Source organism: Erpetoichthys calabaricus, chromosome 6, assembly GCF_900747795.2.
Source record: "Erpetoichthys calabaricus chromosome 6, fErpCal1.3, whole genome shotgun sequence".
Taxonomy (NCBI): domain Eukaryota; kingdom Metazoa; phylum Chordata; class Cladistia; order Polypteriformes; family Polypteridae; genus Erpetoichthys; species Erpetoichthys calabaricus.
This window is the reverse complement of record NC_041399.2, coordinates 68236102-68254714: the sequence shown is the minus strand read 5'-3', so window position 1 is coordinate 68254714 and position 18613 is coordinate 68236102. Positions and strand designations below refer to the sequence as shown.

The window sequence follows — 18613 nt, the reverse complement described above, 5'->3', positions numbered from 1 at the left end:
ATATTACTATCTATCTAAAAGTCATCCTAACCATTATAGGAGTTTGATTAGCTGCCACAGAAAATCTTGGTTGGAACATCTCTCTGCTAAAATAGATGCTAAGGTTCTACGATTTACTAGATAGAAAAAGTCATCCTAACCATTATAGGAGTTTGATTAGCTGCCACAGAAAATCTTGGTTGGAAGATCTCTCTGCTAAAATAGATGCTAAGGTTCTACGATTTATTAGATAGAAGAGGTTTTTTTTTTTGGTTTTTTTTTAAGCTTGGATCATGAATATTTAAATAATGTGATCAGTACTGTCAAGTACATTGTTTGTGTGTTATTAGCTTAAGCAGGTTGTTACTGTAATGTACATGATAGGACATTTTTCTGAGTGATTAATAAAAGGAATCCAGTTAATACCATATGTTTTGCAAAATCTTGCAACTGTATACAGTAATCCCTCCTCCATCACGGGGGTTGCGTTCCAGAGCCACTCGCGAAATAAGAAAATCCGCGAGGTAGAAACCATATGTTTATATGGTTATTTTTATATTGTCATGCTTGGGTCACAGATTTGCGCAGAAACACAAGAGGTTGTAGAGAGACAGGAACGTTATTCAAACACTGCAAACAAACATTTCTCTCTTTTTCAAAAGTTTAAACTGTGCTCCATGACAAGACAGAGATGACAGTTCCGTCTCACAATTAAAAGAATGCAAACATATCTTCCTCTTCAAAGGAGTGAAGCAAACAAATCAATATGTCTGTTTGGCTTTTAAGTATGCGAAGCACCGCGGCACAAAGCTGTTGAAGGCGGCAGCTCACACCCCCTCCGTCAGGAGCAGGGAGGGAGAGAGAGAGAGAGAGAGAGAGAGACAGAGAAAAATCAATACGTGCCCTTTGAGCTTTTAAGTATATGAAGCTCCGTGCAGCATGTCGCTTCATGAATCAGCTGCACACAGAAGGTAGCAACGTGAAGATAATCTTTCAGCATTTTTAGACGAGCGTCCGTATAGTCTAGGTGTGCGAACAGCCCCCCTGCTCACACCCCCTACGTCAGGATCAGAGAGAGTCAGCGCAAGAGAGAGAGAGAAAAGTAAGTTGGGTAGCTTCTCAGCCATCCACCAATAACGTCCCTTGTATGAAATCAACTGGGCAAACCAACTGAGGAAGCATGTACCAGAAATTAAAAGACCCATTGTCTGCAGAAATCCGCGAACCAGCAAAAAATCTGCGATATATATTTAAATATGCTTACATATAAAATCCGCGATGGAGTGAAGCCGCGAAAGGCGAAGCGCGATATAGCGAGGGATTACTGTATTCCATAATCAAACTAGGTTTCTGTTTTCAATGTTTAAGTAAGATATTAACACTCAAAAGCACACATTACTTCTCCTTGGACTGTATTTCTGTAATCCAATATCAAACTTTCCAGTACTATAATGTTTCTTTGAAGAAAAAAAAAAAGTGTACTTTAATTTTGAACTGTATGGAAAAAAAGCCTGTAACCAGAGCCCATAATTAGTACTTCTGCTAAGTTAACAATTGGTAAATGTACAGGATTATAAAACAAACCACTTACAGATTTCCATGTTGAAACATTTTCCTCAACAAATGTAAAGATCTTATCACACTGATCCAAAGGAAGACAGTCCAGAACATCCCCAAGAAGCAAGAAAGGTGTTGTGGCTGAACAAATACCTATCATGAAAAATATATGTCTAATTAAATATTTCAACAAATGTACATAAAACATAACTCAGTTTAAATTTTTTAGCATTTATCTGTGAATTAATAATCTCCATTTAGAACAGATAAGTAAAATTTATAGTTAAGGAAGCAAATACAAATAAACTAAATGTAAAGTCATTGTCTTTCTAATATTCTCAATCTATTTAACTTGACAAAATGTGTGACACAAAGCTTTTAGGTACAAAAAAAAGCTATTCAGAGGCATTCTGTTTGAAACAAAGTACTTTGCTACAGAAGATAAAGTGTAAACATATAGTAATTAGATTGGCAAATCTTTCCAGAGTATATTCACTGTAAATTCAAAGTCAACTCATTGAATAACAACAAAAAAATGCAACCTTCTATATGTCAATTCAAGAAAAGTGAGTGGAGTTAGTCTTTATACTGATCAGTAAGATTAAAGATTCCAAATTTAAATTAATATTCAAACTGAAGTTATTTTAGAGTCAGCCAAATGTGCAATTGCCTACTGATATTATTCTGAGATATTTTTTTTTGGGATCTGCCATCTAAGGTAAGAAGTTTAATAGTGGCTAACTGCATAAAAAAGAGAAAGTCTGATTTTTGTGCTTACTCAAACCCCCAATAACACTTTTAAACATGTTTAACACACACACACACACACACACACACACACACACACACACACACACACACACACACACACAGACAGACAGACAGACAGACAGACAGAACGAACAGGCAGGGCGTCGCCATAACAAAAGGATCCAAGTAGCGTACATATACAGGGCACTAAACCCCCCAGAGAACTAGATGGCAGTCACCTTGGGTTGTGACTGCACCACTGTTTCCCACAGGACATCATGGAAATTGGAGTTCTGTAACAGCCCATTCTAGGTGCTGTGGGGACTGCAAAGGGGGAGATGCAGAGTCCTACTTTGTGTGGGGCTTTCACCATACCTGGAGTGCTTCCAGACGTTGCTGTGACACCTAGAATACTACTAGATGCAGCATACCTTCATTCAGGGAGCCAGAGTTGGGAGGAAGAGGGATGAAGCTTGCTGGAGGAGGAGTGGAGGCAGAAAACAGAGACAGAGAGAAAGGAAGAAGTGCCACTGAAGTGCTTCACTGTGCTTGGTACTTGTGCAATGCAGTTGGGGAACGAAGGAAAGGATTTCCCCCAGCAAAAAATAAAACGGTTATGTTGCTGGACTTGTGCCTGCTGTCTGTGTCAGATTTGGGGAGCTGCAGGTGACTACAGCTGTAAGGCAACCAAACATTGAGCCATCATGCTCTCTGTCAAAAAATAACCAATTGACAAAAACTTGCAAAGGAAATGTAGGACTGATCGAATTGATTTACTGCAATAAAATTGGTTGCTTTAAAATTTTATATCTTAAAGTATAATTTCTCTCTTTTCACAATTATGGTATATATTAATTTGTCATGGGGAATTGTTTTTTTACAAAATGATCAACAGGGACCCATGAAAGGTTACTGTGGGGGGAGAAGGGCACAGCATGACCAGGATTCTTTTAAAATGACAAAAATCACAGAAACATGTGTTTTTTGGATATGCATATTTATAGTATATTTGCACTTTCATGATGGGAATTGACACAGGGAACATTCTTTGCTAGAAAATAGACATACTAGATAAGTTTTAAAGACTTTTGCTGTCATTTACGTCTATTTATTTGGCCGATGCCTTTATTCAATGCGACTTACATCATATGAGATACAACTGGTTACATTTCTTTTCTTTTTCCAATTGGAGCAAAGATGGGTGAATCAACTTGCTCAAGGATCACACAGTGTCAGTGGTGGCATTTGAACCCACAACCTAAGAGTTTGAAGTTCACAACCTTAATCACTCTGCTACACTGCCTGTTTGCACTGATGCCCCCATCAATGCCATTTTAAACCGCAAGAACATTTTTTTAACATATAAAAAAATAAACTGAAGAACACAATTTCCAACAGCAAATTATTATATACTATGATTGTGGAGAGAAAAACTTCAGTCTTAAAAACAATGAGCTTACTAACCATCTCCAAAAAATGAAGTATTAACCAATGTTTTATACACAACAAAAACTCCTTCTGACAATATGCAAAGCAAGAGTGTTTAATTTTCAGTTGGAGAAATTCATTAAATTTGATGGTAGCCGTTAATAAAAAGCATGCATATTAGAAAAAATACACTACTATTAATACTTCCAAAATCTGGAAGTCTTAGATGAAAAGATCAAAAAACAAAAAAATCACCTTCAGTCACTCCATCAATACTTCTGTAGATAAGACCCAAGAAATCTTCACAACTAGCAGTCTGCTTTACCTAAAAATAAAATACACAGACTAGAGTTACAATACATCCATAAAATAATTATGCATTTTGAAATAAGGAACCAATATTAGCATATACTAAGCTATATATATATATAAGCTGACAGAGATGGGAGTAGATTCATACCTGGTGGCATGGATCATGGACTGTCTTACAAACAGACCTCAGTATGTGCGTCTCGGGAATTGCAGATCTGACATTGTGGTCAGCAACACAGGAGCGCCGCAGGGGACTGTACTTTCTCCGGTCCTGTTCAGCCTATATACATCAGACTTCCAATATAACTCGGAGTCCTGCCACGTGCAAAAGTTTGCTGACGACACTGCTATCGTGGGCTGCATCAGGAGTGGACAGGAGGAGGAGTATAGAAACCTCATCAAGGACTTTGTTAAATGGTGCGACTTAAACCACCTACAACTGAACACCAGCAAAACCAAGGAACTGGTGGTGGATTTTAGGAGACCCAGGCCCCTCATGGACCCCGTGATCATCAGAGGTGACTGTGTGAAGAGGGTGCAGCTGGACGATAAATTGGACTAGACTGCCAATACTGATTCTCTGTGCAAGAAAGGACAGAGCCGCCTGTACTTCCTTAGAAGACTGGCATCCTTCAACATCTGCAGTAAGATGCTGCAGATGTTCTACCAGATGGTTGTGGCGAGTGCCCTCTTCTACGCAGTGATGTGCTGGGGAGGCAGCATTAAGAAGAAGGATGCCTCACGCCTGGACAAACTGGTGAGGAAGGCAGGCTCTATTGTTGGCATAGAGCTGGACGGTTTGACATCCGTAGCAGAGCAACGGGCACTCAGCAGGCTCCTATCAATTATGGAGAATCCACTACATCCATTAACACTAGAATTACCAGAGCCTACGAAAAAACTCGTATATCCGGCCCACCTTAAATCGCTTCTTAAATCCGTTCACACCTCTCCGCCAGCATCCTTTGTCCTCTAAATGTGCTGATAAAAGACAAGCTGCCAGCAGCCGGCTATTCCATCCCCCCACCGACTTAAAACGTGAGCGAAGTTTTCCCAGCTCACGCCTTGATTGATTATGTGGGAGTGAAGTGGAGTTTTACAGTGGAAATAAGACATCATTATTCTAAAGTAATCTGTGTAAACACATTGTTAAAACAGAAACTTTTTCATATTTTAGTAATAAATGTTACAAAATGTAGTAGGCATAAACTATAGAATATGTAAAGCCCGAGTTCCAAAGATCAAATAAACACATTCACAAAAGCTTCAAAAATGATTCAACAGCTTATGTGGCGTAGCGCGCTAAGATTTGCCTCTTACCGCAGAGCAGCTTTTCCTTGCCTCACAGATCTGAGTTCGATTCCGCGCTGGGGATGAAGTGTTGCTTTTTTTTTCTTTTCTTTTAAACCTCAAACGGACATAAAATTTATACATTGGTATGCACTGTCAGTTACTGAGATCGTTATATTTTCATGTGGGATGCTCCTTTTCAAATATTTTTTTAACAATTGAGACTGCAATTAACAGGAACAACTGTCCTTATAACTTATTTTTAAGATCCATAACACACAGACAGACAGAGCACTGCGTAATACTGAGACAGACAGGCAGAGAAGTCACTAGATATAGAAATAAACAGGGAAGCCACGTGTACTGAAAGAAAAAAAGAACAACATGTGCATTGTCCCAGCTGCACTGAATAAGCGCGGGCGCTCTAACATCACCCCTCCCCCGATCTTACTTAGAGAGTCAGGGACAACGCACATGTTGTTCTTTTTTTCTTTCAGTACACGTGGCTTCCCTGTTTATTTCTATATCTAGTGACTTCTCTGCCTGTCTGTCTCTGTATTACGCAGTGCTCTGTCTGTGTGTTATGGATCTTAAAAATAAGTTATAAGGACAGTTGTTCCTGTTAATTGCAGTCTCAATTGTTAAAAAAATATTTGAAAAGGAGCATCCCACATGAAAATATAACGATCTCAGTAACTGACAGTGCATACCAATGTATAAATTTTATGTCCGTTTGAGGTTTAAAAGAAAAGAAAAAAAAGCAACACTTCATCCCCAGCGGGGAATCGAACTCAGATCTGTGAGGCAAGGAAAAGCTGCTCTGCGCTAAGAGGCAAATCTTAGCGCGCTACGCCACATAAGCTGTTGAATCATTCTTGAAGCTTTTGTGAAAGTGTTTATTTGATCTTTGGAACTCGGGCTTTACATATTCTATAGTTTATGCCTACTACATTTTGTAACATTTATTACTAAAATATGAAAAAGTTTCTGTTTTAACAATGTGTTTACACAGATTACTTTAGAATAATGATCTGTTATTTCCACTGTAAAACTCCACTTCACTCCCACATAATCAATCAAGGCGTGAGCTGGGAAAACTTCGCTCACGTTCTAAGTCGGTGGGGGGATGGAATAGCCGGCTGCTGGCAGCTTGTCTTTTATCAGCACATTTAGAGGACAAAGGATGCTGGCGGAGAGGTGTGAACGGATTTAAGAAGCGATTTAAGGTGGGCGGGATATACGAGTTTTTTTCGTAGGCTCTGGTAATTCTAGTGTTAAACAGTGTCATCTCCAGACAGAGGAGCAGTTTCAGCGACAGACTGCTGTCACTGTCCTGCTCCACTGACAGACTGAGAAGATCATTCCTCCCCCAAACTATGCGACTCTTCAATTCCACCAGAGGGGGTAAACGTTGAACATTATTCAAGTTATTGTCTGTTTTTTACCCGCATTTTTTATTACTCTTTAATTTAATATTTTTTGCTGCTGGAGTATGTGAATTTCCCCCTGGGATTAATAAAGTATCTATCTATCTATCATATACAATATTAAAACATTTTGGGGAAAAGCAATTACTTAAAATCTGCAAGGTATTGACTAAACAACATGAGAATACTTTTAAATGATTTCACTTCTACCATAAATAGTATTTGTCAACCCAGCACCATTACAATAATTCTTTGAATATAAAGGAGAGGACACTGGGAATGCTGTTGATAGGAAATAAACCATCCATTAATTTTCTAAACCTGCTTTATCCTGAGTGGGGTCACAAGGAACCTGAAGTATGTCCCAGTAAGCATGGGGTGCAAAGCAGAACAATCCACAGACAGGGCACCAGTCTATTGCACGGTGAATACTCACACACACACACAAAACAGGGCCAATTTGGCACTGCCAGCCAGCCAACTAACCTAACCTGCATGGCCTTGGACTGTGGGAGGAAACCAATTCAAACATGGGGTGAACATGAAAGCACTTTGCAGGGAGAACCCAGGAAACAAACCCTGGTCTCCTAATTGCAAGACACCAGCACTAGTACTATGACACCATGCTGCTTGGAAATAAAACCAGGACTACTTAAAACATCAGGCAAGAGGCAGCTGAGTTCCACCAACTAACAGTCATTACATGTTGTTCGGCATTCAAATACTGTACCATCATTGCCATCCTAATTCAAACCATTTCATCCTTGGTTTCTAGTACAATCCAACATCTGCTACGGAATGTTATCCATGGAAACAAACATCCTGTTTAGTGTCTAGGCTCTTGCCTCCTATGAACATGAAATTGGATGGGTTTAGTGGGTTTAACGATGTATACTTAAATACAGTATGTCTGTAATGTATTAAAATTTGCTTACTTGAACCTCCAAGACTTTAGCTAAGCAAACACAGGAAAGAGCAACACAAGAGAGATAACACAGAAGTAGCAAAACCAATGAAATCATATATGTAACACAAATTGAGCAACTCAGATAAGCAATACAATATTGAATGGCAACTTAATTAGCTTGATATAATGTTAAAGTTTTGGGACACTTAATTGCTTTTTCTAATAGCTCATGAAAAATTAATTTCCTATACAAAACTTCTTAAAATCTAAATTTTATGAATACCACTGACTAACTAAAAAAGGTTTTAAATAACCTTCACACCTACGATAAACAATTAATGCAGTAACTTTAATAGCTAATCCAAAATTGGACCAATTTATACATAATACTCAACAAGATTAGGCAAACTGTATTATAAGCTTACTTTAGTAATGAATTTCATTTTCTAGCAATTTAGTAATATCAAAATATGCCATCTTTCATCTAATGCTACAAAAAAAAAAGTGAACTGAGCTATGATTTGAAACGTTGGAAGTAAGATCATCTGTGCATCTGCCTCAATGCAAATAAGAAAAACTTACATTATAGTACTTTCAGAATGTAAAAATGTCACACAAATACCTTGGCCATTTTTTCTTAACGCTTATAGCTCACTACAACTGCACGACTTTATTATACAACTGCCAATTTTGGCTGATTATTTATTTGGAGTCACTGGAAGAACTTTTAAAAGCTATTTTGAATGTACAGAGCACTACTTTGATATACATAACAACTGTTGCATTAGAAAGGCAAAAGGAATTATTAAAGTGTCCTCCGCCATCCCCCCACAGCTGCTTTTATTACTCCTTCCTTCTGACAAATGGGACATCAAAGAATTTAAGTATAATATATAGTGCGAAGGCCTGTCAGTCTGTCACACAATTACTCGCAGACTACTGGGGTTTGAACCTTGATCATGGTGTTGGTCAAAAGCTTATGACCTGATACGTTTTTAATCTTCAAAAGATTTGATGTAGCAGCAAATGACCTTTGCTCGTAGGTTTCTAGTGGCAAAGTGAAAGGCATGTGAAGTGACATGGTTGAAAGAAAAAAGAAGACCAGCGACATGTGCCAAGTGTCAAGCATATTGCAGAGGCTGATGAAATGAAGAAGAACACCATTTGGGTGGAGTGGTGGCTCTGAGGCTAAGGATCTGCGCTGGTATGCCAAAGGTTGCCGGTTCGAATCCCCGTCACTGCCAAAAAGGCCACTGCTCTGCTGGGCCCTTGAGCAAGGCCCTTAACCTGTAATTGCTCCAGGGGCGCTGTACAATGGCTGACCCTGCGCTCTGACCCCAAGGGGTATGCGAAAACTACCAAATTCCTAATACAAGAAATTGTATAAGGTGAAATAAAGAACAAAAAAAAAAATAGTAAGAACAACAGTAGTGAGTGCCATTAGCTGAGAATAAAGTATGGCACGCAAAAAGCAAGTACAACAAAGATGGAGAAATGCAAGCAACCAAGGGTCTGTGTGTAACTACTGGGGTTAGACTGAGAAGCATCATATGTAGGATATGAAATGCAAGAATGACAAAGATGGAGAAATTGTGTAAGTATATATACTGTATGCTATTTATTTTTGCATTGTACTTTTGTTAACTGTTATGAGGAAACATAAAAGTATGAATGTCATTGTAATATGCACACATGATAATAAACTTGAGATGACTAATTGTTCCCAAAAGTGCAGAACCGTTAGTGCTTCAAAAACCACAGAGGGCCAATGAAGAGGGCTGGGGAGTGTTTAGAATGAGGGGGAAAAGGAATAATATGTTCAGTCAACGTATCTTGCAAGAGCCAAAAATAATTAAGTGATCCCTTATAACTTTTCAAGATGCTGAAAAATTAGTTAATGCTTTTGTTTTTAGTCAAGTAGATTACTGTAACGCACTCCTCTCAGGGCTACCCAAAAAAAGACGTCAATCGGCTGCAACTAATGCAGAATAGAGTTGCCAGAATATTAACTAGGAAAAGAAAATCCGAGCACATCTCTCCAGTTTTGATGTCACTACACTGATTACCTGTGTCATTTAGAATTGACTTTAAAATACTGCTTATGGTTTACAAAGCCTTAAATAATCTTGCTCTGTCTTATATTTCAGAATGCCTTTCACCTTACATTCCAAATCGTAATCCAAGATCTTCTAATGAGTATCTACTTATAATTCCGAGAGCTAAAATAAAAAGAAGTGGTGAGGCAGCCTTCTGTTGTTATGCACCTAAAATCTGGAATAATTTACTGATAGAAATTCGCCAGGCTAATACTGTGGAGCACTTTTAAAGATTCCTAAAAACCTGTTATTTTAACATGGCTTTCTCATAGCTTCTATTCTGTGCAACCCTGATATTCTATATATGCATTGATTTATCTTTTCTATCATGGCTCCACAATCCATACTAACCCCTTCTTTCTCTGCTGTTCTTTTTCCGGTTCTCTGTGGTGGCGATCTGCACCACCATCACCTCATCAAGGCACCATACAGTCCCTACATTGATGGATTGAAGGTCAGATGTCCATGTAACCATCATCATCAAATTTTTTCACGTGAAGCCTGAAACACCATGAAGACTGATTTAGATCTTTTATGTTAGATAGAATGCTGGGTGGTCTTGTGGCCTCGGAACCCCTGCAGATTTTGTTTTATTTTTCTCCAGCCCTCTGGAGTTTTTTTGTTTGTTTTGTTCTGTCTTCCAGGCCATCAGACCTTACTTTATTCTTTGTTATTTAGTATTGCCTAATCTTATTTTTATATTGCTATTTTTTATAAACCGTTCTTTCATCTTGTAAAGCACTTTGAGCTACATCATTTGTATGAAAATGTGCTACAGAAATAAATGTTATTTAAGTAAAATTACAGGTTAAGTTAACACATTCTGAGGTATTGGAACCGAACTAATTGTTTTATTTTGTGATGTTGATCCATATATACCTCATCATAATAAGTTGTGAAAGGGCTAGTATAAAATAATGTACAATGATTCATTACTGTCAGAACTACACAAACCATTTTCACAGCTGTACAATTCACAACCCCCTACCCCAGGTAATCACAGAGCTCCTTGTGACTGTGTATGTAGTAAGCAGGTTAGAAAATGGAAATATGATCATGAAACTTGCTCTTACAATTTCCTCTTCAAGAACACTTCGGAACGCTTGGTCTAGGTTTGTTTTCTTTTCCGTTTCGCTGCAAAGAAAGAAACAGATGAAATCAATGTTTTTTGTACCCAGTGAGGAACATAGGGCACGCGTCACAACAAGCCTTACCTTCCAGGGAGATGGGCAAAGACGTTTATTAAAGCTTTGTTGTTCTTATTTTCCAGCGCAGCTCGGGTAGCGCTCTTGTAAAACAAATAACAAAAGAATTAATTAGGTAAGTAGGCAGCGTAGAGTCTGACCTAATACAGGATGCTGACTGCTTCTACTTCAAAAAACGTACTATGACTGGAATGGTAAACGCCAGTCAAGAAAGTGGTAATGGGCAAGGGGTGGAGGGGCAAAAAAGCCAATCTGCTGCCGCTACCCACCGGTCACGGCTAAACTAAACATAAGAGCTGCGCAGACGGGCTTATCTCCGTGAATATCCTCATGATACTCTTTACTGAGAAGTGCTTACCATAAATCTGTCTTTGGCATCGCTAAAGTTAAATGAAGCTGGCGACATCGTTCCTTTTGGTAAACGAAACAAAGCAGAAAAGCAATGCAGTGCAAAAGATGAAGAAGAGACCTCGCTATCGTATTTACCGCGCAGCACGGGCCACAGCGACACCTATGGGTTCCTCCAAGCACATGTTTCCACGAAATATTGCGAGAATATCCTTATGCTCTGTCTCCCATGTGTAGAGATGAACATGTGTAGGCAGTTGTGAGAACGGATTGTAATGTAACAAAGTCCGAAATTAAAAAGCGTAAGACGTAGAAACATTGAAATGGTTAAGATATCTGAAAAAAATGTGTGTACTGTTCATCCCTAGTTCATTTGTAAACTGTCATCCACTGTTCAGTATTTTTTGCGATGTTATCGGCGTATCATATAATTCAGTGCCCTCTTTGATGCTGTGCTTGGGCACCTTGGTGAGTCCTTCTGATTCAAATACTGTACAGTAAAGTTGCAGGCTCCGTGCTCAATGCCGTCATGTTCATTCCGGCGCCGGCAATGCGCACACGCTCCCGGTTGTTAACGCACAGCCCCGTCGTTTTTGTTACGCCTCATTTTTGGCGTTACAGCTGCTTTTTGCGGGGATGTGCGCTGTCTTTAAAATCTGACAGTAATCTTTGTTAAAGAGGAGCTGAAAAAGGCCAGCTTTTAGTAAGTATCCGGTTTCAAGTGCAGACAAACGGTATTCTATTAGCAACATTTTACTCTAATGAAACCTCACCAGTAAAGAAACACGTAGAGTGTGATGTAAGCACAATAAAATAGTAATGACATAAAGAAAAAAAAATCGTTTCTCCAATAACTTTGTACTAAAACATTTACAAGACAAACCAGCAAAAGAAATGTACGTCGTCCCTAAATTGTTCTTGTACTCAGTTAATTTCCCTCATCTAACAGAAGCTTTAAAGTGTTATTTTTTATTAATAAAAAGTCATTATGCTTCCTTGGCATTCTGTATTTTTATTCTGGACAAAAGTATATTTTCAAGCTATATCGTTGCCCCAGTTTTAACCATACGACCAATTAAAACTTTAAGGCTGTATGTATGAAGCAGTAACAATTATTAAAAAATAAGTAAAATAATGTCATTTTTTCTTACCTGTCATAACACTGCCTTAACAGGATTAGGGAGATTATTTTCATTGCTGTGGCAATTCTGTGAAATTCACTTCTTTCAGTATTGGTGCATGCAGTTGAAACTGTGTGATTAAAACTGAATAAAATCTCTTTAAAACGTCTTAAGTATGTCTCTCATTGAATTTTATTTCCTATTATGCCATCAATCCATTTATACTGAAGGAGAAACTCTTTTCCACAATTGAGACTATGTTAGTTTCCTCCTGTATATTATATGTACAGGTAAAGCTGGCAAATAAACTGATCAACATTTATTTGAAAGCTTTGTTCTAATAATTCAATTCAAGGAAGCTGCAGTAAAGCTATAACAAAGATGAGTGCATCCATCCATCCATCCATTTTCCAAGCCGCTGAATCCGAACACAAGGTCACGGGGGTCTGCTGGAGCCAATCCCAGCCACCACAGGGCACAAGGCAGGAACCAATCCTGGGCAGGGTGCCAACCCACCGCAGGACACACACAAACACACCCACACACCAAGCACACACTAGGGCCAATTTAGAATCGCCAATCCACCTAACCTGCATGTCTTTGGACTGTGGGAGGAAACCGGAGCACCCGGAGGAAACCCACGCAGACACGGGGAGAACATGCAAACTCCACGTAGGGAGGACCCAGGAAGCGAACCCAGGTCCCCAGGTCTTCTAACTGTAAGGCAGCAGCGCTACCCACTGCGCCACCGTGCTGCCCAAGATGAGTGCAACAATATATAAAAGCATACAAACTAAAGTAATGCATTGCATTTATGATGTGTGATGGCACCACTGCTCTGTTAATTATACTTGCTTGCACTTGGTAAACGGTGTGCTTTCTTGGGATAGCAAGAATACATTTAAATTTAACAACAGACACCATAGATTATGAAATTTCAAAGCCCCCCCCTTAATATAAGGTGTACAGAATTTTTAGACTTAATGTAATTAATAAGTACTTGTGCCAAAAAGCTTAACCTGATATATCTTACAGTTACAATGGTGAGATAGTGCAAAGTTCACATGAATACATGTTTCATAGCTAGGTGTGATAAAAATGTACCCACTTTGACATTTCTGAAATGGATCAACATAGTAATAATATATTTTGCTTATATAGTGCCTTTCTCACATTCAAGGTGCTTATTTAAACAGGATATATGAAACATTGAATACAAATATTTTCTGCATAGAACACTAAACACATAAATACAGGACATACAATGAATTAAACAGAACAAAGAAAAAAATAAACCAGAGGAATAGACTGCAATATAATGAAAATGCATATTTTTACCCTTGCACAAAATACTGAAATTCTCTTCTAAACAAATTTTTTAATGGTTGTTGTATAATGTACTACAGAATGTAATTTTTTATTCACAGTCTTTAGGATGTACTTCTTCAATGAAATAACATCACACTTTTTACATCATAGAAGTGCTTTTGCTTTAATAATATGATGATAAAAAATGATCAATACTTCAACACAACAAACAGTATTAGATGATATAATTAAGATTGTAAAAACCATTTTTTAATTAGTTAGGTTATATTAAATTGATAGAAGTGTTTTCCTAGTTATGTTAAAACTTTTGCCTATGTATTAGTCCGCAGATAATGGAAGGTGCTATTCTAACACCTACAAGATAAATTGTATGTGAATTATTCTTATTGTTTCTTTTTCGTTCTGACTACAGACGAGTTAGGGTTATGATCTGCCTTGCAGTTTGGTAAGGCATGGGCAAACAATTTCAAACCATATTGAATGTACTGAAGTAAAGCCTATGTAATTTTGCCATAGAAAAGTAACACAACTTTAAGTATAGAAAAGCTAAGATTGTAATGAAGCAGAGAAGAAGCCTTTTTTCCCTTTTTGACGTTTATTCTGCATGTGTAATAACTGCTTTCTGAATTTTTGTGATTTGCTCGTTTTTAAATTTCCACTAAACCTTTATAAAACAAACTTTATTGGACTGAGGAGTTTCTTTTGTTATGAATTTCACTCATACTGGATCCTACCTTGCCAACTCAGTAGCTGGTTGACTTTGGGAACCTAAAAAAAAAGACACTGTTACAAAGATTGTTTTTTTTTCTTTTGTACTTGATGCTGTTGTTGATGCCACTGTTTTTGTTTTTACTTTATCTCGTGTGTTATTCCCTCAATCAAAGTATTTGTCAGTGGTGTGACAGGAGGAGGTGAATGTGAATGTACAACTGCAGGCAACATGGTCACATCACTACCTTCTATCAAAAGTGTGCCATGGTCTTTGCTTCTTCAAGAGTTTCACTTTGCAAGTGTTTAATGAAAAACAAGTGAACTTCATTTTGGGCAGATGATTTACATACTTTACAATATGAAACCTTGCTTTAGGATGAAGGATGCTGTTTGGACATGCATGTAAGTTGTAATCCTGGTCCACCGGTTTAAACATGTCCACATATACTGAGAAGGCAGTCAATGACCTCATTCATGAGAGATGTCCAGTGTTTGTGATCCAGGACTAACGCCCTCCACCATTTTCTGTAGGCTCATCATATAAAAATCTATTAGCCTTCTTGTGCATATGGATCACATATTGCCCAGTGGATAAAAAATAATAAACATTCTGATACAGTGAAAGGCCTATAAAACAAACCACATTTATACAAGCAACAACCTGTGTTGTGGTTTGTTTTGGTTTTTCTTTGGATTAAAAATGCGTGAGGTTCCAAGACTGAGCAACTTGGTATGTCATTTAGGCAGAGTTAAACCTCACCTGAAATGGTAAAATATATATTTTTTTTGTTCTTTATTTTGCCTTATACAATTTCTTGTATTAGGAATTTGTTAGTTTTCGCATACCCCTTGGGGTCAGAGCGCAGGGTCAGCCATTGTATAGCGCCCCTGGAGCAATTACAGGTTAAGGGTCTTGTTCAAGGGCCCAGCAGAGTAGGATCTCTTTTGGCAGTGACGGGGATTCGAATTGGCAACCTTCTGCATACCAGCACAGATCCTTAGCCTCAGAGCCACCAAGTGTATTAGAATCTATTTGTATAAAATACTAAGGGGTTTCTGTCACACAAAAACTCATGAATAAATGGACTTTGAAGCTTGATTTTGGTCTCAGTTGACAGTTTATGCTGTGATAATGCAACATGGCTCATGAAATTGATGTGTGGGCCACATCAGCCAGGGTTCAACAGGATTTTTCATGGTAAGTGGAGACACGGTGGCACGTCTAGGCTGACAGGAAAAGCACAGCAGTGTGTTACATCAGATGGCAGTAAAAGACATTGCAGTACCTCAGAGCAGCGATCATCTGATGCATGCACCATCTGATCCACCATGTGTGTGCACGGCATAGCTAATAGGAAAAGAAAGACGGCAACAGTTGCTGATGGTGAAGTGTGTCGTACAGACTGACTGATCATGTTCATCGCACATGTAAGTCAGACACTATGTAAGCAAAACATCATCCTAGATGCTGTTAGGCTACGAGAAAGATAGCGGCACCTTCAGCGGACTGATCTGGTTTGCTGTTTTTTGTGATAGCTACTGACTGCAAAGCATATTATACAGGCCGATAAATAGCAACAACAGGAACAGCAGTGCCATCTCCTGACCATCAAGTGGGCAAAAGAAAGTGATAGAGTGGTATGCATAAAGATGAAGAAGACTGTGACTACTGCTCAGCGTCAAGCCAAATTCAGGAAACGCTTCAGTGATATACAACAAGAAACCATACAACAACAAAACAGGGCAATGCTAGTGGTGCACGTGCTGCATAGAGGGAATTAAACCATGGTGTTAAAAAAGCTAAGCTTTAACTATTTGGGTAAAATTGAAAAGAAATTGTCCGCACTAAATTTGGCATGGACTCTGGTGTGGTCAAGCATTGAAATCTTAGGTGGCCGTACATAAACATGTAAAGGTTATTATTATTATTGGCTTTAATTCCAACTCTGATTTAGCTAATGGGTTAAATGAATACTACTTGAGATTTGAGCAGTTTGATTTTACTGAGCAAACACAATGCTTGAAGCAGTTGGCTTCAAATAAGGGGGAGATGTTTTTTTGTTCAAAAGGGACGTAGAGAACATTCTTAGAAAATTAAAAACAAGAAAAAGCCCTGGACCAGACCATATTACTGGAAAGCACTTAAAAAACTTGTGCAGAGCAGCTCAGTTCCATTTTTATTTTATTTTTAGGTTGTCATTAGAACAGTAGAAGATACCGAAACAATGGAAACAGGCTACAATAATTCCAGTAGAAGGAGGATTTGGAGATTGGGAGCATTCCAGTAGCTTAAAACAAAATTCCTCAAACCTTAAATGACTTCAGAAAGTGACCCTGATAGCATTGGCTATGCAATCATTTGAAAAACTTGTAAAGAGGAAGCTGACAGAGAAAACTCTCTAGGTTTATTAGACCCATTTCAGTTTACTAACTAGTCTAACAGAAGTGCAGAGGACGCCATACACACTGCTTCATCTGTTATATAACCACTTGTAGGGCATCAAGACTCATGCAAGGCTCCTGTCTGTAGACTTCTCTTTGGCTTTTAACACCATTCAGCCCCACCTTCTTGTAGAGGGACTTATTAAAGATTTTAAATTGGACTTCAGATTGGTAGGGTGGCCGACTGACTAACAGAAAGGACTTATAGAGTGAAAGTCAATTGTTGTCTGTCTGACATGTTGTCCTCACCCACAGGGTCCTCTGAGGGCTGTGTTCTTTCATCTCTTTTGTACATGCTCCTCACTAATGGTTGTCACAGTAAATCTGAAAACAGGTTTCTCTTAAAATCTGCTGGTGACTCAGTGATTGTTAGCCTACTGAATGACAATGAAATCAGTCCTGGTCCAGTGGAAGGTGATTTTGTTAAGTAGTAGGATGAGTATTTTCTAAACCTAAATGTTACAGAAACTAAGGAACTTATAATTTATTTCAGAAGAAGCACCATTCACCCACTGAAAACAGTCATCAAAGATGAATAAGTGGAGATTGTCTATAGTTATAAATATCTGGGAACAATCATAGACTCAACACTGACATTTAATGAAAATACAGGAGCCATCTCTCTATTAAAAAAAAAAATCCTGCAGAGAAACATTTGGGTGTCGAAACGTCATCTTCACGTTAAGATCACAGAAGACATTTAAAAGACCCATGAGACTAAAGAGATTGGCCACGGAGTGTCTCGCGGGGACCTTAAACATGAGACTTTGTGCCAAGAGATTGACCCAGGACCGTCTCGCGATGACGTAGAACATGAGATTCTTGCAAGACACACCCTACTTACAACCAAATAACACCACGGTCATCAAAACTCTCAGTCATGTTTTGGCTTTGAGCACACGCTGATCCAGGGGTCTCAGCGCATATAAAGCGTATAAGGACAATACGTTATAGATGAAACGTTGATGACTAAGCGAAGAAGAAAGCAGTGCGGAGAAAACAGACTGAAAAGCGTTGGAGAGACAAAAAAGAAAAAGAATAATCTAGGTACAAATTCAGAAAATAAGGAAAGTAATTATCAGTCCGGAACAAGTGGAACTGAAAAAAAAGCATGTCCAATCCGGATGTTGGCGCTATACACATGCAGAGCAGGTTAGAGATTATGAAAGCAATGGAGTTCGAAAGGCTCAAAAAATAAAATGTTGGCGTGATACACATGTGGATAAAGTTAAAGAATATGAAAGTAGGAAATTAGAAAGTATAAAAAAAAGAAAATAAAGATCACAGTAGCGCAAACAAACGGAAATTATTACTCGAAAAAGGGAAAATAATCACCACGGACCAGGTATCATTGAAAGAAAAGCAGGATAAAGCGAGGTCAGAAATAAAAGACAGAGTAGAAAACAAAGTAAAACGTCATAAAGAGGTTAAAAAAAGGGTGCCAAACACATGCAGAGCAAGATACAGAATATGAAAGCAGAAAAAAACGACAGTGTCAAAACAAAGAAAGTAAACCGCATTAGCGCAAAGAAAGAGAAATTATTACTCGGAGAAATAACGAAAAGGCGAATAGAGATCGAATATATGGACATAGGTGATATGTCAGAAGTATGTAAATATTGTAAGGCTTTGAAGTTTAAGTCAAGAGAATTTCAAAAACAGAGTTTACCTCACATGCATTTATTGGTTAATTTGCAAAAAAAGTATTAAC

At 38.3% G+C, this 18613-nt stretch overlaps 1 protein-coding gene across 2 annotated transcripts in view; it reads right to left on the bottom strand.

Moving 5' to 3' along the window:
• Positions 1 to 11408, bottom strand: part of thoc1 (THO complex 1) — a 69422-nt gene extending 58014 nt beyond the window's left edge. For both annotated transcript variants that reach the window (XM_028803655.2, XM_028803656.2), the window contains exons 1-5: positions 11310 to 11408; positions 10961 to 11034; positions 10820 to 10880; positions 3970 to 4039; positions 1571 to 1689 (exon numbers count right to left, since the gene is read on the bottom strand). In XM_028803655.2, the coding sequence (XP_028659488.1) occupies positions 1571 to 1689; positions 3970 to 4039; positions 10820 to 10880; positions 10961 to 11034; positions 11310 to 11357 (372 nt within the window). In that variant the 5' untranslated portion in view covers positions 11358 to 11408. The remainder of the gene's footprint in view (positions 1 to 1570; positions 1690 to 3969; positions 4040 to 10819; positions 10881 to 10960; positions 11035 to 11309) is intronic.
• Positions 11409 to 18613: the final 7205 nt, after the last annotated feature.